At 41.7% G+C, this 21,482-nt stretch overlaps 1 protein-coding gene across 1 annotated transcript in view; it reads right to left on the bottom strand.

Annotated features, from left to right (window-relative positions):
• The window catches only part of gabrb2b (gamma-aminobutyric acid type A receptor subunit beta2b), a 45,761-nt gene that overhangs the window by 4,110 nt on the left and 20,169 nt on the right, over window positions 1-21,482 (bottom strand). Inside the window, exons 4-9 of the mRNA XM_040181017.2 lie at window positions 19,905-20,125; window positions 13,982-14,064; window positions 4,879-5,016; window positions 3,091-3,243; window positions 964-1,208; window positions 199-339 (exon numbers count right to left, since the gene is read on the bottom strand). Of these exons, the coding sequence (XP_040036951.1) occupies window positions 199-339; window positions 964-1,208; window positions 3,091-3,243; window positions 4,879-5,016; window positions 13,982-14,064; window positions 19,905-20,125 (981 nt within the window). The remainder of the gene's footprint in view (window positions 1-198; window positions 340-963; window positions 1,209-3,090; window positions 3,244-4,878; window positions 5,017-13,981; window positions 14,065-19,904; window positions 20,126-21,482) is intronic.

Below are 21,482 nucleotides of genomic sequence, written 5' to 3'. Positions count from 1 at the left end.
CACCACCAAAAAGCGGAGAAAAAGAAATGTGCTAAAGGTCAATAATTATCCAACAACATAGATAATATTAATAATATAATAATAAGCCATTGAAGTATTTTTTCTAGTTTTATTCCAAATAACTGTAATACAGTCTGAAATCAAATGGGTGGTCGCAGTGTTACATTGTTTGACTTAAAGTTTAAAGTTTGGTATTACCTTGTTCTTTTGTTCGCCAAGTCCAATCGCTCCATCATCCACAAAGATCGGTTCCCAAATGGAGTCATGACCATCAAGATCCCTTTGTTTCATTCTTGCATACAGAGTATCATCTCGGCCAACTACGTTCCCTACCAGCCACTGCAAGCAAACATAGTCACCATGGTTACTAAAATATGTGTGAAGATGAGGAATAGAAGGAGGTAAAGAACATAAAAATGTTATCACAAGTCCAGTTTGAGTGCTTCTCTTCTTCTTCACGTGACACTTTCAAATGTCAATTCCAATTTTCTCCTTCTGCTCAGTAAAGACAGTGTTTGTTATCAAACTAATTTAAGTACTTCCAGTAAGTAATTGGTTCACTTCACCTGGGAGCACCAACCGAGCGGAGTGAACACATCTCGCTCTACCAAGACAAGGAGCCAAGTGGCTTTGAGACCTTCTTTTCGTCCGTTGCAGCTGGCAACATCTCTTATTTAGAATTCAAACCGGGCTAGCACGCTTATTAAGCCGCCTTCCTTGGCGCACTAAAGGCAGGAAACAGTAGGTCAACCCTTTTGATTTGAAGTGTTGACATTTTCTTTTTTCTTGTAATTTTTCTAAGTTCCTTAGACAGCTGGATAAATAATTTGTTTCAAATTTCACTGCAAAGTAAAAGAAAAATTGTGATTTTTGGGGAATCTAAAGCAAAGAAAACAGGAGCTCATCCTCTTTGGCTCTACTGAAAATAGAACATACATTTTTTAAACTAAAAAGCGTTGTTACCTTGTTGGGATCCATCCTCATCTTTTCATTGTTAGCTGTGGTTAGTTTCTCGGCCGCCCTTTTCTGACGCTGTGGGCCGCGTCCAAAGAATATGTAGTTGACCAACGCGTACTCCAGCAGCGCCAGGAAGACGAAGACGAAGCAGCCCATGAGGTACATATCGATGGCCTTGACGTAGGGGATTTTGGGGAGGGTTTCTCTCAGGTGGGTGTTAATGGTCGTCATGGTCAGCACCGTGGTAATACCTGGGGGGAAATTCCTTTACATTATAATAGAACGACTAGGAGGCAATAACGTTGCATTTTTATTTAATTAATTTCCATTTTAACGTTATAATTTATGCACCACCATCATTTATAAACGCGTTCTGTTCCGAATGAATGCGTGACAGTTTCATGTGTTTTAATGCTCGCGACTGCCAGACGTCTATCTGATCTACTTGATCACATGTCTGTGCTTGATTAAGCCTGCCAGGATCAATGAACGCGAGGGATTTACCCCCATGACATCAAACCACGAGACGAGAAAAGAGACGCGCACCTGAAGCGGCGCGTAGCTATTTGAAATTCAAACGTCAACTTTGGTCCCATTCATTAGCAGAGAACTCCTACTGAGGAAATAAATGTGTAGACAGTTTTCCCATCGTTGGCCAGCAAGCTGTGGATGATGGTTACTGTCGGATTTACTATGCACATCGTTGAGTTGAGCTTCTGTTTATTACGACTCACGCACTCACTCTTGCTGGAAGTGATTGCATTACATATTGTTGTTTTAGGAAAGGAGCGGCCGTTGGACGTGGTGTATTTACAATTGGTGTCGGTAGTGTTTTAGATATGTGGGAGTTGTGAAAGCTAAATAATTGTGTTCATAGCTCCTGAAGCCCTCACAAATTGTCCCAGGCGCGCCTGTCTATTCTACCGTGAAAGCACACACAAGAGTGGTTTTTAAAAGGCTATTTCTATTGGGACTCTCAGTAAACAATTACTAAAATATTTTACAGCTGTCTCAAAGTTGTGAGGCATCCAGCGTTCGATAGGATTCGGGGCAATTTCGCCAAGCTGTTGCTCCAAGGGCTTAACAATAACAGCAGAGGACTGCGGCAGCACAGTGGCCATGTGATTCAGCCATCACTGGTCCATTTTATTCCCAGAAACCAGGTCAGAATTAAGTGGTTTCTGAATCTGGTGTGGACTACGGAGTGATCCAACATTCCCCAACTCTGCTGACCTGCCTCCATTATGGAGTATTAGCTTTTTTTCTTTTTTTTTCATGAAATCCCATGCATGCCTTACCCCCGGATCACTAAATGCAGCTCAGTCGTCAATCAGCCAAATTGCCTTGTCGACTGCAGCGAGGGACGGGCTTGAAGGATGGAGGGAGTTAGGTGAAAAGAAGACAGGGAGCTTCCAATAGTTACTGAGGACGCTGGAAGTTCAATGCGAACCCCATAGGCCACACAGAGTGTGCATGTTTTAGAAGGTCAAAGGGATATTGTGACAACCAGAAAAAGCTCAGAGGCCCTTGAAACAAATGAAAAAACGATTGCCCCCCCCCCCCATAACCAGCAACATGCGTTGTACTTGTACTTGGGTGGATGATTGACCCAATTAACATCCATAGTGATTATTCAAGAGATGCACATGAAAATGACTTCCCTGCTAATCTTGTTGTATTTTGCAAAAAGCTAAAAATATGCTTTTTCCCTCGACCACAAACAAACTAAAGAAACCACAGCGTGCTTGTGGATTAGTGCCGTGCTATATTTAACGTATAATGACTATGTCAAAAATGAATGAAGGCAAAAAAGCACAGTAACTAATAAATGATTGAATTGAAGGAAATAGGCCAAATCCTTTGTCAGTATATTTAAAGTTTAGGTCTGCTACCGATGTTCTTGCATGACTTGATGAAAAATGTTCCAGATATGTTTTGCTCAAATCGTCCCTGTCAGGTTACTTGTCTCCATTTGCCCTGTCGGTGAAGTATGTACATTTGACGAGTTAAAATTGGCAAAATTGGCAAAATTGAGAGGGGAAAAAATAATATCTATATTGAGCATCCTCTGGCCAATGTTTTTAAAGAGTCAATGTCCTGTCATTCTGTCTGCATTTATCTTCCACGCCTCACCCAGAGCCACCCTGGCAGCAGAGGCGTCGTAGTTGATCCAGAAGGAGACCCAGGAGAGGATCGTGATGAGTATGGAAGGCATGTATGTCTGCAGGATGAAGTACCCGATGTTTCGCTTCAGTTTAAAACTAAGGGACAGACGAGGGTAAGAACCTGCAGAGAAGAGACGGGAGACAAAAGACACAGGAATTTATTCAAATGTGCCCTATGGTAAAGGTACAGTGTGGTTAAACGTAGCTACTAAATCGTTTAGTTGGTGGGACATGAAGTAAGGATGCCAGTTTTCTATTTCTTCAAATGGTTACAAATGGTGAACAAAAAAGGTAACCGACATTCAAAAGTGACACTTGTCCAAATAACCAAATGGTAAGACACTCAAATCCAGACGAGGGAGCACTATCTCTTGTTTCATGATAACCAAAGATAACTGATTCCTTATTAACTACGATAGGAGGGTTTCCTAAAATGTACTTTGTTCAAGCGTTTCAACAAATGTGTTTTTCAGTTTTGCTTATCTTGCTCTATTTGATAAAAGCTCACTGTTGTATTTTGGGCTTGGGAGAAATTGTATCACCACACATATTTTTCTCCTTGGCTGTATTTTGGTTTGAGTTGCAGCTGAATGGAGGAGGCAACAAAAGAAGAACACGTTTCAATGCTCAGTTTATTCAAGCGTCATGCAGATCCAGAGGACGGGTGAAGGAGAAACACGAATGAAAGCCCCAACAACCCACCAGCCCCTTAGAGCTGCTTTTTCATTTAGCTAATGTTAGCATGAGCCACTGAGAGAATCCTTGAATTATTTATTCATGAAGCGAGGAAACCGGTCGGGTAAAAATGACAGTAAGTATTCATAATTCATAATGCTAAGATGACATTGCCTGTCCGTAGACTGAAACATGTCACTTGTATTTGGTAAACGCCCCGGCACTTGTGCTGATGTGCGCATCTCTGAGAGCCCCCTCTCTCCCCCCCCAGGTCACTCAGTCCACATCGCAATAGACAGCAAATGAAAAGGGAATCCCCCCGCTAACCATGTCTCTGAATAGGACAACGCAAGCAGACACATGCAGGGACACATTAGGTAGATAGCAAACACATACACTCATGCATACGCAAACGTTGTGCACATATCAGAAGGCATTACGTTACTAATAGGGTGGTGTGAATTGTCTGACCCCTGCTGTCAAAACTAGCCTTCTCGTTACCGGCGTCGCTCGGCTCTTGTTGCATTAGTGTTCAGCTCTTTTTCTCTTCAGTATCCATGAGGTGAATTCAGCTGAAACGAAGTGCTGCTTTCTGATTGCTTGCTTGCGCGACAAATGTGTAAACATGAAAGTGAATGAATATTTCATTGAATCAGACCGTATTCTTTTTTTTTATAGTCAAATAGTCATAAGTATTTTTTAAGTCAAGTTCCAGGAGGTTACTTCATTTGAAAGTGTGCATGTCTGTTCATATGTGTACATATAATGCAGAGTTTCTGGAAGTGAGTGCGTGCTAGTTCTCACTCAATGCAAATTGTGAAATGAGTCGACTCTCATAATGACCCTTCTTGCAGTATTATCACGATAAGGAAGTTTGATTAACCTCACAGAAAGAAAACAACAAAATGACTTATTTAATGGAAATCAAAGCAAAGAAGTAAGAGTGTGTGCATGTGTGCAAAACAATAACATGATATATGCTTCAGGGTGATTTTTGCTTCAGGGATAATACTGCTGGAAAGCATTATGTTGCACTCCATACCATCAACAAATCATTCACGCCTTTCAACCTGCTTGTTACCTGTGGAGAAGACGACATTCTTGGAGATGAGATTGTGATCCACGATGGAAAACTGAGGCAGTTCGATCTTGTCTACCCCTGTCACAGCATTGTTTCCCCCCCGCCAGTAGAACTCGATGTCGTCTGTAGTGTAGCCATCTGAGACACAGGAACAGGGCACAGCAATTATTGAGGACTGTTGGAGATCTGTGCAGCGTACATCCGTTCATAGTCATGTCCCATCTGCATCCGGTACAATCGTCGACTAGTCACATTACATGGTTTCATTATGTAAGTAATGCAATTATTGTTATCAGCATCATTATCTATGATAATGTGAGCTAATTTAGAGGGAGACAGATTCCAGGGTGCATGTATTTGTCCTATTCGTAACAGTAAAATAATACATAAAATAAACTCCACGCACTAATTAACATCCCTAGTGGCCACTTCTAGACTTCGCCATCCCCGGGCCGTCCCAGTTAGATTCAAAGAACCACCGCTTTTAAGTGCCTCTTAACAGCAACGTCTGAAGTCACATGCTTATCCCTATTCTTCACAATACCGCAATCCTGGATTGTGTTAGGGATTTAAGCCAGAAGTGCACCCCTAGTCATAGAATTTGTAGTACGTGTAATAATGTTTAGTGTTAGAATTATATTTTGTGTGTTATTAGATATTAGTTATTACATTAACATGTTAGATTAAGTGAATGCAATTTCAATCAAACACAATTCATAGTCATTTAAATCATATAAACACTGTACACATTAACATTCTGTCACAATGTGATGTTAAAACCTGGGGACGGATGCCAATTGCCGTTCTTTATGGATTTCTCCCAATTTTATCCCCAAAGAGGGTTTTTTGGGAGTTTTTTCTCCTGTCAGGTAATAAATGAACAACTTAATGTAAGGCAGCCGACTGAGGCAAATGTCTTGAGAATTGAACCACATGAACTGTTTTAGATCTTATGATGAAATGTGATGAACGGTGATCATTAATGATGGGTTGTTGTAATGAAAGTGTACTAGTTATAAGATGAAGACTTAAACGATGTATGCTTTGTTGGGTTCACTCATTGAGGCATAAAGCCAACTGTATCTACATTGAGTGCATTGGAATGTGAGGGACAGCTAGGACAGAGAGGTTTCAGGTTACAGCTGCAGCTTCACACCTCGACGTGAAGGGGATAATGGAGGAGGTGACCCTTTGGAGAAGAAGCCAATGACATTCAATTGCACCAAAGAAGACACACCTCAAGAGGTTTCAAAGGACCATGGCGGGGGAAAGACTGTTAGAATTTCTCCTGCAGCCGCGTTGATAAGTCCCTTCAGACTTGCTCAGAGGATTCTCTATTTCGCGAAATATTCCACTGTTCGCTTAGTATTTCACTTTGTAATTGTAATCCCTATTACGTTGTTCAGTTATTAAATAACTTTTGATTTTTGAATTTAAACGAATTGACTCATTCGTGTCCTCGTTTCCGGCCGGGACGAGAACAAAGGATTGAGTCCTCCCTCGAGAGCTTCCGAAACCTTAACAATTGTTACGGCATACAACATAGCTGAGGAAAATCCTTACATGTATATGACTCAACTTTACAATGTTTTGTCCAATGGGCAACTAAATTATTAAATACCCATAGCAAGAATGATGAATAAACAGGCCTAGAAACCATTTTCATTTCTGAAACCCGGAGAAATCGATAGAGAGGCAAGTAGCAAGTCCATTAATATTAATCCGATACCACGGCTTCTCGCTCTTTTGCTCTCATTTTGGCCCAATCAGTGGGGACGTGGACAGCAGGGCGACTCGTGGGCCGCAGCAAAGAATGATTGAGTAACATGTAGTTAGAGTTGAAGACAAGTGCCGATGTAAAAAGTAGAAAATGTTTATTAGACCATGAAACTTGACTCTTGCATAATCCACTGCCTACTGTCTGCTTTAGTGCAGCTGACATGTCTGCTGACTCGGGGGCATAAGAGGCTGGGAAGGAGATGAGGAGACAAGGTTAAACAGGAGACAGCCGGGATTAGTGCACTTTAGGAGGCCGGCCTCCAATTAATGACCAGCAAAATGTTGGGCTCAATTAATGTTGAGCGCTACAAAGAGTGCAACATACCGGTGTGTATATATATATATATATATATATATATATATATATATATATATGTGAACATGCTTACATGTGCATGAATGACTCAATGAATTTGTTTTGAGGCCTTACTACAATCAAAACGGGAGACATTGTGGAAAAACTAAAAATGTAAAATAGCAGAATCCTGAAGAAACCCACTTGTGTAGCAGACTTATTGTAAAAATCAAAAAAGTGGCATAATTGCTTTTCTCCGGTTTTCAGGGCCACGAAGGTGTTGCTTCACAACACCAAGCTCCCAGTGATCGAGCTACGCAGTTAGACGACTATATTTGTATATACAGCAGCGGCAGATTGCCTCAGACGTCTGACAGCACATCACGGCGCGTGTGTTGAAGCGTGCACTTGCTCAACCGAGAGGCAGAAGGGCCGTGACTTGCAATACACGTTCCTGCATTGAAACAAACAACTGAATATTATGGTCTTGTTACTTAGAAGTGCTTTCGCCATTCAGTCACTCCCCTGTTTAGCTTTGCATTATAGATAACAGCAGGAGGTGGACTATAAAACACATCTGGATGCTTATTTCACTAAATCAACATGCAACACAACAACCATTTCAATCACAGTTGTTACATCCGCATTTGTTTGCTTCAACAGGGATTTGCATGCACGCTTGTAAATTCGGCCTGAGCCATTAGTGTTATAGTGTTATATCATATCACTTCATTAAATGCAGGGAAGTTCTTTTTACGCTGTTGTGCGGCCATTACTCTGTCAAACGCTAACGATAGGGAGATCGAGCAGCTATAAGGTGAATTTGATGTTGGATTTATGTGAGAATGTACAAAGTGTGCATGTTTGGCTGTGATTAAAGACCCCGGATGATGAAGGAAAACACATTTGAAAGAACACTTAAGAGGCAACTGCGAAACGAAACAGCCCGGCTGTTTCGTTGAGTGGTGCACATAACACCGACCACACCTCCTCTTATCTTCCTCCTCTGGTCTCTCCTCTTCGCCAGCACTCTTCCTCTCCTGCTTGTTCTTGTTTTTAATCAGCATTCTCCCATCCCTTTTTTTCCAGTTGATTACACTCCTCTCTCTCTCTCTCCCTCTCTCTCTCTCTCTCTCTCTCTCCTTTCTGTCATAACTACGTGTCTGTCCGTCTCTCACTCTACCTTCCCTCTTCCTCTTCTTCACCCTGTTCTGTTTAATTAATACTCGTGTGACCTATTTAGTTGCTCTGAATCATTAATGCAGAGTCGTCCGTGGCTGCATTTTACACTCTTGGTCCTCCTTGACGAGAGGGGGAAGTGGATGCTCACCCTGTTCAGATGCACTGTACGTCTAAAACATTGATGTACAGTATCGTCATTAGCACACATAAGAGGTAATTAATGAATTGAAGCAGCCCGGGGGGGCGTGTGGGGGGTGAATGTGTTCCATCTTCTCAGTTAAAAGCGAGGTAGCTGCGTTTTGAAACAACGAACGGAACATCGAGCGCTTCTCTACTAAGTGCAGAGTAAGCAAATTGTATTAGCCGCCGTGGGATGAAGGCCGGTCGGGTCGGGGGCAGACAGAAATAACTTAATTTTGGATGCATTTCTTAAGTGATGAAATGGAGACTGAGCTCCCTCCTCTACTCGAGATTTAAAATTTAAATTTGAGGCAATTGGTTCAGTCCCAGAGGATTAGTCCTAAATGATGAGAGCTCATTTTATTGATGACCCCTTGAGTTCTCCTCTTGCGTCAGCACCTGGGCCAAGCACACATGTCAATAAGTACCGAGATGGAGCTTTACCACAATCCTTCTACCTGGAAGATGAATCGTTTCTGCTTGGCTCAGAAATGCGCTCGTGCAGAAACGTCACCTCTCCCAATGATCTCCAGATTTAGCAGGCGGATTATAATGCACAGTCCCAGGACAGGGCGAAACCTTCATGACCCCGTGACCTTTCCTCAGACACATCGGGAAGCAATTTAATCAAAGCACTGGCGAAGGAATTTGTCAATGTACTGTTTGGTCCAACGTGTGAGGTATCATGGGGTCTATGGGGCAGCCACGGCAACACACCCCCGTGAATATAGACCTCCAGGAAGAAAGAGGTTGAGGCAATGATGTGAACTGGCCCACATTCTTTTGGATGTCCGGCCACCCAATCCACTTAACTCCATTGTGTCCACGGAATTGAGGCTGACTATGCAGTTCTGCATCACCTCGCTTTCATACCAAATTGTTACGTCACAGTATTCGCCACGGATAGATTAGCGTGATTCCTGGTGAATAGAACTGACTGAAGTGTGTGAGGGTCGACAGTACATCAAATACATATTAAACAATGCAATAGGAAAAGGGGGGAGTGAAGCTAATCCTCTAGTACAAAACCAAAGAAAAACACTGTGACCATATGTTTTACAGTAGCACAACGGCTTCTTTCATGGATTTAAAAGTCTAGTGAGTGTTGGCAGGCTAGAAATGAATGAAATTGTTCCCGATAGCATCAGAAGAGATAGCAATACAATACTAAGGCTATTTAACTGGGACTCTGGCTTATCTCCCTGATTAAATCTGACTGCAGGCCTTTTTTTATAAGGCCTTTGAAATAATGTCTCCATTGATTTATTTTAATGGGCAAAGATGCATTTTGGAAGGTGATAAAACACTGACTTTGATATTGCTCTGGCCTAAAACATGATTAAGGATGAGAAAGGTTTTTGCTTTGCTTCCAACATCACATCTCTGTAATAAGACTAATTTTCTTCACTTCTTTGAGAATGACTTTTTAACATCTCAGTGTTTACATGCTGGAGAACAGCTCCATTTTTTGAAACCACGTATGGTTTGGTATACGTTGCTTTTTGGGGAATGTTTCTCAATTTAATGCATTATTAGACAAAGTTTTTATTTTGTTGCACATCCCACAGAAATAGAGCAGAACACATGAAGACACACATGCTGGCTTAAAACCAAAGAGACATCGCCTCTCATGCACACGGGTCAAGTAAAAAAAACAAAAATTACAGAACAACTGCCTGCTGTTCCTATGAGCGAAAAAGGCCACTCTACGCTTTAATATGTCTCAGATGAATCTTTGATTTCAGTTCAAAGCCACTTTAATGTTATTCCTTGGGTCTAATTAAAAAAGGTCTCGGAAACTTTTGCAGTACACAGCGAGCTGCAGCAGGCTGCGCTTCTGGAAAGGGACAGAACATCTGAAGGATGAGATGAATAAATAAGCCTTGCAAGACCAAGAGTACAACACTATTCACACCCCACAGGATCCTTTCAGTTTCTAAAAGTGCTGTTTGATTGGCAAGGATAGCCGAGAGAGATAAACAGTGGAGGTGGCTGTGTTCGTATGATGTGGTTCGCTGGTGCAGAAAATATAACTGTTACTTGGTAGAAATGCTGTAATGAAATGATAGTTTCATTGTCAGTGCAGAGCAACCGTGTGAAATAACGGCTGTAATGGCCCGATCACCCTCCTCTGTATGAAAACAGAACCGGGGAATATCTTTGTCTGTTTGTGCTCGCATGTGCGACGTCGCTATTGCATTGGCCACGAAATGCTTCTTTGTACGATTCAGTGTTAAACAACTTAGTGACCCTGCTTTTAGCATGATTAATTAAACAGGTGCACAGCTGGTGTACTTGTAAAGTCAATGTTATATATTTAACTACAATGAGTTTCCTGTGAAGTGCTGGCGTTCAGAAGCGTTCATACTGTACATTGTGCATTCATTTAACAGTGACCCAGAACATCCAGTTTAACCCTTTTAAATAATGCCTGAAATGGTATCTCCAAGCCTGCGTGGCCTGGTATGCTGGTTGAAGGCCTGGATTACACGTGCATTATGGAGATGCTGGGGAAATAGCAACAAAACAAATGCAGGTTGACAGGCTTTGCCTTGCCAGGGTTTAAAGCCAATTCTTTTATAATATTGTTGAATGTGCGGTAGAGGCAATGGAGTGTTAAACAAAATCACAAAATTTTCCATTTTGAGTATTCACCATTTGACTCACTCTTTCTCTCTCTCTCTTCTTCCTGTTTTTCAATTACTGCATCTATGTTTATGAATATATTACATGAATGTTGGTCATTTTTATTATCTTATTTATTCTTGCAAAACTCGCAAACCAAAATACGGTTGAGCAATTTATGAAACCACCAAACCAGCAGTCACACGCAGGATGGGAAAACCCTTCGACTGTCCAGAACAAATGATTTACCTCTCGCCATCTTTAACATTTAACCACTTTAAGAATGTATTTGTTTTGTTTATTTTCCATTGTGTGTGAAGCTCCAATTAGTGTCAAACATGCTTTTGATGACAAACTAATGATGCGTCTTCATGCATGAAGTCCTGATGTGAATCCTGATGTGAACAAAATTGGTACTTACAAGAGGAATTTGCAAAGCCTTCTATATATATATTGATGGTGATCTTTATCAGGGGAACTCTTAAAGAGCCTGTGAACCAATATATTTAATGTTGCTGATGTGATATGAAGTGTGGTCTCAGACGTGGACTATTTCTGAACACCCACTCTATTTGACTATGCAGGTTTGGAACAAAAATTCTGTTATTAGATCTTTTCTGCGGGAGGTAATGATGAGGTTAATGATATTAGTTGAATATAATTTCTTGTCGAATTCAAACCGCTAAGGCTCCATCCTCACACAAAGTACCTGCGCTGATGTAGCAATCACCTCCTGAAACAGCTTTTTATTGCGTAATTAAAAAGGCAATCAAACCAGGTTCGGCATGAAATTGATTGAAAGTCCCCAAACAGTGTTTTTTATACTTGAAGCCTGTCACCAAATTAAAAGAGAAGGATGTGTGCTTGGGGATGGATGACAAGCTGTGTTGTGGGGCACACTCATCAGTAAACAGCCCATGTCCCTCTCCGTCTCCCTCTCACTCGCCTTCCATAAGTCCCTGAACAAGTAGTTTAAGTGGACACTGCACATAAAGAGACATGATTTGCAGTTGCAGGCACTTTGCTGTCCTACCAAAGGAATTACAGGTTCCAACTTAAGTTGTATTATGCATTTATGATTGTTGTGGCTCCCGACAAGAAAGAAACTATGGTTGTGTTGGCCTGAAGGTCACCTTTTTACCAGCAGCATAAGCACACTACTTCTTTTTTAACCATTATTAGTTGATGAAAAGGTTTCTTCTTGCCTAAAGGTTTATATATTTTAAACGATTATCTACCTGGCTTTTTTTGCTGTGAATTTTTTGTTTTTCCATGTTGACGGGCTTAATGTTGAGGAATCAGGAACTTCATTAGTGGTATGAGGAGGAATCCCTAATTGTGGGCTACAGTGTTGAAGCCTAAAAGGTCTCTAGGGGAGGTTCAGTGAGGGAGCTACGATACCAACCACACGTTTACCACTGAAGGACAGAGGGAGGCCGCGCAGCTGACCCCAGGCTCACCTTGTCAAATCTGTAGACAAAAAGATCTAATTGGTTTGTCCCCTCCTGGTTTCCCTTCAACCATTTGGCCTTAACAAGAATCTTTCTCACCTATATTCCACTTCTCTTTCACACTGATCTTCCAGAGCCGGATTTCAATTATCTCTTTTCATGAAACCCTGTCTTCGGTTTGTTTGGACTACTTTTTTACATTCTAACTGTGTGCACCTGAGAGTTTGCCGCGACATGTAGGGCTGTGGGTGCAGTTGATTTATGTACCCTCGCACACCGCTCCATTAGCCAAATGCAATCCTGTGCCAACATTCGCACAGAACGTTGTCAGTCTGTTAGGGAAAGGAAAATATTTAAAACAACCGTGACTATTAGAGTTTAACCGTGTTGTCTGATCCCGGGTAAAAAAAAAAGTAATGCTTAAATAACTTCTTTTGCTCCTTATGCTCTATTTCCTTTTGTACAACAGCACCAGCTGTGAGCCTTCTAGCTCACATTGCACAGTTGAGTACAGCACTCTTAACTCTTTCTAGATGGAAACTAGATTCAGAGGCATTTGCAATCATCCAGTTTAGTTGACAAAGCTTCATCATGTTTACATGTGCAAGTAAATATCATTTTGCACAAGATGGGAGAAGATTTCGGAAAGGAAACCTTTTTGGCCTCACCATTCACCATTGGAAGTATAGTTCTATCCATCCTGAGTGAGACAGAAACTAAGGAGGCAGTTTTTCTTCCCTCTTTTTTGCATTGATGCAGCCGTTTGCTTATTAAGTTATGATTAAAGACGACCCGCTATTTTAAATAAAACATTATTAAATGTAACTGTGGAGATCCTGTACTGCATAATGTTCTCAAATAGATGAAAAACTAGGCGAGGGAAAAGCAAACTCGAACCTTGTAACCGAGCAGGCTGTGGTGAAATAGCAGAGCACCATTGTTATCATTATTGTTATTGAAGTGCACCAGAGGAACCACCGCGCCCCTCATGAAGCGCTGCTCATCAGTTTTTGTCATTTGAACTTGGCTGCAGCTTTGAGAAGCTTTAGCAATAGCTGCACTTCATCCCTTCAGCACCACGGACAGCACACGTTACACAGAAGATGCTGCTGCTCCGGTGAGGAAAGACGCACTTATTGATCTCTGTCCATTAGTGCATTTGATGAAAGCTATCTGGTGCACAAGATGGCTGCTCAACTTTAAGTTGCCTTCCTCTTTAAGTCACATCGCTCTAGCGATGTGACTTTCTCCTTGGGACATAATTGTGTGCGATGAAAACAGCTTTACTTTATTAGCTGAAATGATGCAGTATTTATTTAGTGAAAGAGAAAACTTAGCTGAGGGTGGTTTTAGGGAGGAAATAATGCATCTGCCTCCATCAAGGGAGACAGTCGATTGAACAATTATGCAAAGCATTGTGTCTGTGCATTACAGAAGAGGATAAATAGTTTGGACCCAGTCACATGTAGCTTTTATGCCAGTATATGGGTACAAAACTTAAGAAAGTCCAGAGGTGCATGGCTTGGAAAAGAAACAAAAAGATAAATGACGTGAAGAAAATAATGAATTAATCAAGGGAGGAATTACTCACAACTCTCTATCTCGAGTGTGCAGTTCTGTTCGTCCAGTGGATACCTTCTCAGGTCCATCATACAAGCAGCGGTGGTAGTGATTCTGAAAACACATAACACAACATATTACTTTGGGTAGGTTTCGTTGGACAGCAGACTGGCTGTTGGTCAGTAGGAGATTTAGAGGTCAGATTCCAGTCCGGTATCATGAATCAAGGCTTGAAAATCTGCATGGAAAACAGTGCAGTTCATCGTATAAAAAAATACCTTTTACATTAAATAAACCATGTGCAAAAAAGGACATAAATCTTTCAAAACCTCTAAACATAAACACAGGAACCTTTGAGGGGTTGTGATGCAGCAGTGGTCACAACTCAATTGGGGATTATGGGGCCAAAAAGTAATCCTTCCGTCCCGGTTTAAGCATTGTTTGGATTATCCTGTGGAGCCTCTGTCAGGCGCCAGCGACAGTGTGAGTCACAGAGTGTGTTCAATGACTAGTGCGCGTGGGATAAATTGGGTTTTATGAACTAAATACTGATACCACTATATAACAACAAGAATAATACAAACCAAGATTGTTCCAAGTTACCAGTCCAACTATGTGGGAATTGCATTATTTGTGTAGGCCTTGTGTGAGTGTAAAGAAAGTTGTCCGTCCTCTGTTCATTTGACTGACAGTGGTTGATTTTATTCAGTGTGGAAATCTCCATAAATAAACAAAGATCAAATGAATTGTGGAAGGTTATTTTGTGGTTGTCTGCCCAGAGGAAGAGTAAATGTTCATTTCGATATAAAATAAATCTTAAACTCGGCTGTGTGAACTCTATTTCAAAACTGTCAGTGATACATATCTTCTTTAGCTTTGAAGACGTTCAGTGATGAATTATTCTTTTGTTCTCTCCATAGGGTGTTCATTTCTCATCGTTTAAAGGAAAACAACTCCGAAATTGACCTCCATCTCTGAGTTTCTGCCTATTTGAGCAGCAGCTAAATGAGCAAACTCATCCAAAAGTAAAACACATTGATGTTGGTTGAATTGTTTGACACTAAGCTGCTTCAAACACAACTGTAAACGTTTTTGACAAGGGAACAAAGGTCAATACCACAACGGTTGTCTACTTGAAATCCTGGTCTAACGATCCATATAAACCACATACGCGATACATGAACTACAAATGAAGCCAATCTGCTTTTAAATCTAATCCTCCAAGAATTATTTTCCGCATTGTATGGGATTCTATAACAGCTGCCAACAGCAGAAGCCAATGAATAGCCTTCTGCTTTACTGCCCCTGCCACGTACTGTGTTGTGTACGCTGCATATATGTCACCATAATATCGCGTAGCCTCTCAATCTCTATCAAAATAGACAGGGATTGATACTAAGGGATAATAAGAGCAGCCAACCACGAGTCAATAGATGAGGACGTGTTCTCCATCAGACTGCGTGACAGGGACACCAGGACTATGCTGTGAATAATAGGCTGCCTTTTCTTGCGATAGAACTTGACTCCCACTGGGGGAGCCGCCACGGAGCAGCACAGCATGGTGGGTAATCGTCTCGGCACACCTGACAACATAGATACATTTGTGCCAGAGGAGAGGCTCATCTTGAGTCCGATCCTCCGTGTTACTAAGCAGAGATAATCACCCCTTGTGTGTCTGTGTGCCTCCGTTTCTGGCTCTGTTTTGCCTTCTGCCCTCCGTATTCTATTTTTGTCACCATTCCAGTAATGCAAAGACCATCAGCCACTGCAATGGCATCTTTTTGCATAACATAAGTTCATCCAAGGAACACACCATTGCATACTGGACAAATTCTGTAAGCAAACTTTTAAAGTGATGATGCAGCAATACTTTAATGGTGTAAATTGTGTGTGTCTGTAGGCAACATATGGCCAACAAATTGTACGTCATCGACCCATTTGTTTGTGCTCTGTGTCTCTCCTTAACAAATGGCCAGAAAGTCAGTGTTCCCATGAAGATAAGAGATTTTTTTAAAAATTCACCCATTTTATAAGATCTTTCTCTGCTTTGGGAGACCCAACGTTGGATAATTACAGTTAAATTGAATGTTAAACATTAGTACTTTTAATCTGTTCATTCGGATGGGAAAGAAGAACCAGTCTAAAGGTAACACAATGTGTGTGGGAAGGTAGATGCTGTGAATACGGTTTGGGATGGCAAGAAAATCGTTACAGTCAGATGCATCCAAGCAGCAAGTAATGACAGTAAAAACCCTGACATCACTTAATCATTCTCTCTATAACTTATTCATATTTCATAGTATTTCCCCTTTTGCATTTGCCAGGTGGTTGGACAACGTGTTCCACATCACTGCTTTCGCTGGTGTTTCTTTAATAGGTCTTGAGTAAATACCGTTTATAGTCGGTGACCATTGACGCCTCTAAAGAGGGAAACCACTTTCTACTGGTGATTCAAATACTGAGAATAAACTAGTTTAGTCAAATAATACATCTTGTTTGTGACTATACTGGTATAACTTTAACAACTTAATTTCCTTCTCCCACCAAACGTTCAGTTATTTTTCTGCTGTTTGGATATAATTAATGACCGGCAGCCACTTTTGAATTTTGTGAGATGAATACTGTTTCCTTGAACATCACCATGAAAGGAGTTCAGCTATGCAGAAGATACCAAAGAACTTTAACGACGGAGATTTCTAGCATCAACATGCTGTTTAATATTAAACACCTCGGGGGTTTCCACCCCCTCAGAATGAGACACGGAGGCGGTTCGAAGCCTTTTCTTGTACCCTGTCTGTGTCGGCGTTTACTTCTCTCCGATGGATTGTCTCCTGGTGAAGGTGCACTCTGGCCTTGCGTGTTCAACCAAGGAGTAAATTGACGGTTACTTTCCGTCAACTCCCTGATCTCTGTGTAAAGATGGAGTCAGCGGTGTAGAACTCAGAGCAAGAGCCTCTGGCAGGGAAAGGTTGAGTTTTTTTTGCACGTTTGCCGGGGATTGCCGTGTGCATATGTGCCCCTCAGCGTGTTTGTTATTTTGCTCTAACCCTTCTGGATGTGTTCATGTGTGCGTGAGTGCCTGATTGTGTTTGCAGCTGTCTCGCTCTCTCCGTTCACTCTCGCGTACTTTTCCGCTTGTCCCGTCCTCTAAATGATGCACAGACGCGTGTCTCACTCCGCCTTAGTGCTCGGCTGTTTGGCTGCAGCATGAGGAGACTGACAACCGCACCGACTGAGTCCCGTTTTGTTGCATCACCTGCAGCGACCCGCCATATTCATCAGATTTTGCACAAAGACTGCGATCACGGATGGATCAAACGTAGGAGGTTAAATCGGGGACAATAACAATATAAAAGCATTCAGAGAGGCCTCACCCCGCACTGCAAACTGCTGCTGACGATGGAAGGACGATGCCCACAGAACCAAATCACTCGGATGCCTTAACATTAACATTGACATCATTTGTATTAGGTTTACATGTTTTTACTCTGCATGTGCCGGGTGGATTTTTTGTGCCTTCTCTGACATGTTTAAGATCCTGTGACTCAATTTAGGATTTAAAAAGAAATCTGGTTACCCTTCTTAAATGATATTGACTGTCAAGAATGATGGACTTCTTTTCCCTTTTTCAATCTAATCCCACTTCATCCTAATGAATATGTGCACTGACTTGTCATACTGCCTGTAGTGCGTGGGAATTGTGCGGAACCATATCCCAAGTGGTTATGGATTCCTCATTTGAATATTTTATCCAACGGTTGATTTGATAGTGTGTAGGTTATTCGATTTAAGCACATTGCCCCGATACAGGGATGATTCGCATGGTTTCTGTTCTATTCAGGCATAATCTGACCCTCACGCTCTGCTGGCGCGTCTCCGGCTTTCTTCATTGTCTCTTTGTCTACTCTTGATGTTGCAGGCAATGAGCATAATCTCAGAGAGAAGCGCTGCAAAGAAAAAGGAAATCAAGAACCTCAATCTCATGAAATGAACAGCACATGTTCCTTGGTATTAAATGCAATTATCTTCAAAGGGGACCGGCAGTATTTCACCGTGTTCAGGATGTCACCAACGTCAGTTAACCAATTTTTTTTTAATTTGACGGCAGGATTTGGTTTTCACCGTGGGGTTTATGATTTAATATAAAAGCAATAAAATGTGTCAGAGACTAAAAATAATTCTAAAACACCGTGTTCTAGTTCACCTAGTATTATTGGAAACTGCAGTCAAGTGGATGTCCCCAAAATCCCACGGAGTAAAACATGTCGGGTCCTAAATACTAATGCCTCTGTTTGGTAGGAAGGTTTCGTCATTTAACTCGAGGCCATAGGTTTGATTGATATCGATGTTGATATTGACCCGATTGTTGTTGTGCAGAGGTCAGCAGTGTAGAGCTAAATGTGTATTTTACAGGCAAAGTGGCTGGTCGTATGAATGTTTGCTGCACTTATTTTCCGTCCCTCGTGCTTGTGTCTTTCGTCATCTGATGTTTCTCTTAGTCGCATTCAAGTGTGTAGAATGTGTAGAATCAGTAGGATATGTTGCTTTGGTCGGCATGGAAGTAGTCATGGTAACATGATGGAACTGTATTCAGAGGACTTCAGATTAGGTTCAAAGCAAATCATAACATGCTGGACACCGTGGATGGGTATCGGCTGAGTAATGAAGACAGATAACAATGATGACCACGGGAAAAAATGTCTAATTATCTTCTTAACCGCCGTCTCTCTCCTTCTTTTTTTCATTGTCTCTCTGTATATATTCAACTGCACTCTCCCGCAGCAGCACTAATGTGCTGACAGGGTGGCCATTAAGATGTTATGGTTTTCAATAACTTTTTATAGTTTGGGCATCAGAGGACAATTTGTAAAATGAGCTGTTGAGACATCGGGGTCAATCAGTTAATATTGTACTAGTGGATTTTATTTCTGGCAAACTGAAACACTGATTCAACGTGTCATCAACACATGTAAAAGTCTTAAATAGCAATATTCCGAATATTTTCTCTGCTCCCCCAAGAGAGGATTGTGTACAATCAAAAGATAAAAACGGATGTTTTGTACAAGTCGTATTGAACAAACAAACACACCCTCACTGTCTGAGTGTGTTTCCCCCGAGTTTGAGAAGGTTGTAAAATAAATTACAACCACACGGTAGGAGACATAACTAAGATCACCAAGCTTTCATTCAGAGTGCGGTCAAAAATAATGTCAGCCGTCAATTCGGTGTTAATAGCTTTTCATGATTGAAAGGAGGAAGAGACGTCTCTATGGGAAGAGCCAAAAGGTTCCTCTTCTCTCTGAGTGTCTGCAGGGGCTCGTCAGTGAAACGGGTTGAGTGATCACAGGAGAGAAAATAAACAAACTTTTGATCAGTAATATTACAGAGTTTAGATGGAGTCAACGTCTGAGGAATATGACATTTGCAGCTTTTAAGCAATTTTTTATTATCTTGCATACGGTAAATATATTTTAGCAGGGCACTTCTTCCTGCTGGGTGTTGGTTCGCTCGTAGTTTTAGCGAGCCGTGCCGCAGCACAAGACAAAGTGTGGGACCGCTAATGGACCCCGCAGGGCAGGCTGCTGGATGGTTCCTCATCCGCACGCAAGAATTTGATTGATTGTGTAATATAAATTGTCAATCTTGGAATCCGGAGAACTCGAGCATTCCCACCGGTTGATGCACAGACAGAGAAAATAATCATGAAGCCGTGAAGTACAGACTGAAAAAAAATATAGTAAAGCATATGATCTATAGTCAAACTTCACACATACTTTTTGTGGCTATGTAAATTATGCACAAACCTACTAAGAGTCCTCAGTTTAGTGACTATGTGCACGTGTCCACTAAACCAGCGGAAGGGAGATTTATGTGTTCATTTGTGACTTTAAACCTTACACCTTCCTGGTCTTGTTGTAGAGTCCAAAATGTTATTCTTTGAGATTAAATCTCACCTGAGGCCGTACAGTACGGTACCGTCCGGGTGCAGTCGGATCATTCGATTTTTCACCGTGACGCCGTGGACGAAGGATTTCTTGTCGTTGAGGAAGTAGGTGTCGGGGACCCACAGCTGGTCAGCCACCCGGTTATCTAAGGTCAGGTTGAGGGGGATCTCCGAGTAGGACAGCCGCTTGTCTCGCCAGGCCTGCTGAAAGTACATCGTCAGCGTGTAGTCCTGAGAGTGGACAGAGAGGGAGCAAAAGGATGACGGAGGGGGGGAGTGGAAGAGGTAGAAAATCGAGAAAAAGGAGACAGAAATGAGGAACGGCCCGGGAGAGGGAGGAGGAGAAATGTAGGGAAAAGAGCGAGAGAAGACACGGTTAATCCAAGAAGTGACCCTTTTACACAGCTGCTCTGTACTACAAACACTCTGATTAGACCAGACTAGGCTTTAATATTGGATGAAGTTCACTTAAAAGCAAATGGAACAGTTGGAGTACAGGCCCAAGAAAAAAAAAACTGTAGCGAAAAAAAGCAATGGGGAATTCCTTCTTTTCACAGAAAGACGAGATTTGACAGACAGTATAAAAGAGTGTGTCAGAGAGGGGGAGGGAGACTGATGGTTTGGCTTTGCGTGTGTGAGAGAGTGTATATGATGAAAGCATGTTTGTGAGGGGGGCGACAGGTCGAAAGAACACCCTTTGTTCAGGAGTGAGCTGTTGTCTCCCTCCCCCCCTCCAACCTCACCCCCCTTTATTCACAGGAGTCATGAGTGAAGTTAGTGAAGTCACCGTGAATCACACTTGATGTGTAAGCTTTGGTCTGTTAGGATATAATGACCAAATGAGAACACACGCTCCAGACAAATGAAAACAACCTGCATTTTGTTTTGCTTGGACAGATGCTATCCTGCTAAATTAGCTCACTGTGTTGTACTTGCATAACATATTCACCTATTTACTTCTGCTTGTCCTCCCCCAATCACAATGGTAGACTGTCGTCTTGTGTCAGCAGAGACAGCAAATGAGAGTCAGACATCAAAGTGTGTTGGGAATAACATGCATGTGTGCCGTCATCATGTGCACGGGTAAGAGCAAAAGGACACTACTATATGAGGCAAATTTGTATGGATGTTTGTTACGAACCAGTTGAAGGTTAGTAACAATTAGTTTTACTATCGAGCAATGTTTCGTGTTTCTTTGTAGTATTTGTAAGCCTCAAGGTTTGAAGGAACGTGCACAATCCTAAATACATACATGCATGTGCATGCCTGTAAGGCAATATACTGTATATTCCTGTTACGGTTTTGTATAGTTTGCAGATTAGCAGTTGTTGGCAGTGAGTCAGCAACACATTCATAATGGTGGCAGCAAAGGATACGAACAGGGAAGATGCTAAATAGCAATTATTCATGTTAACAATGCCGTTTTCAAAATAGTTATGAAAAATGAGTGGATATCTATCAGAACGTTAATCCATTATTTAGACCTCTAGAATGCATCACAACCACAAATGGTTTTATAAATAGGTTTGCACATTAAGTACAACCCTGCAGACGGAGCACTATGGTGAGAAACACAGAACTGTTGACA

Source organism: Gasterosteus aculeatus, chromosome 7, assembly GCF_964276395.1.
Source record: "Gasterosteus aculeatus chromosome 7, fGasAcu3.hap1.1, whole genome shotgun sequence".
Lineage (NCBI taxonomy): Eukaryota > Metazoa > Chordata > Actinopteri > Perciformes > Gasterosteidae > Gasterosteus > Gasterosteus aculeatus.
The sequence above is the reverse complement of the archived record's forward strand: the minus strand, read 5'-3'. Positions and strand labels throughout refer to the sequence as shown.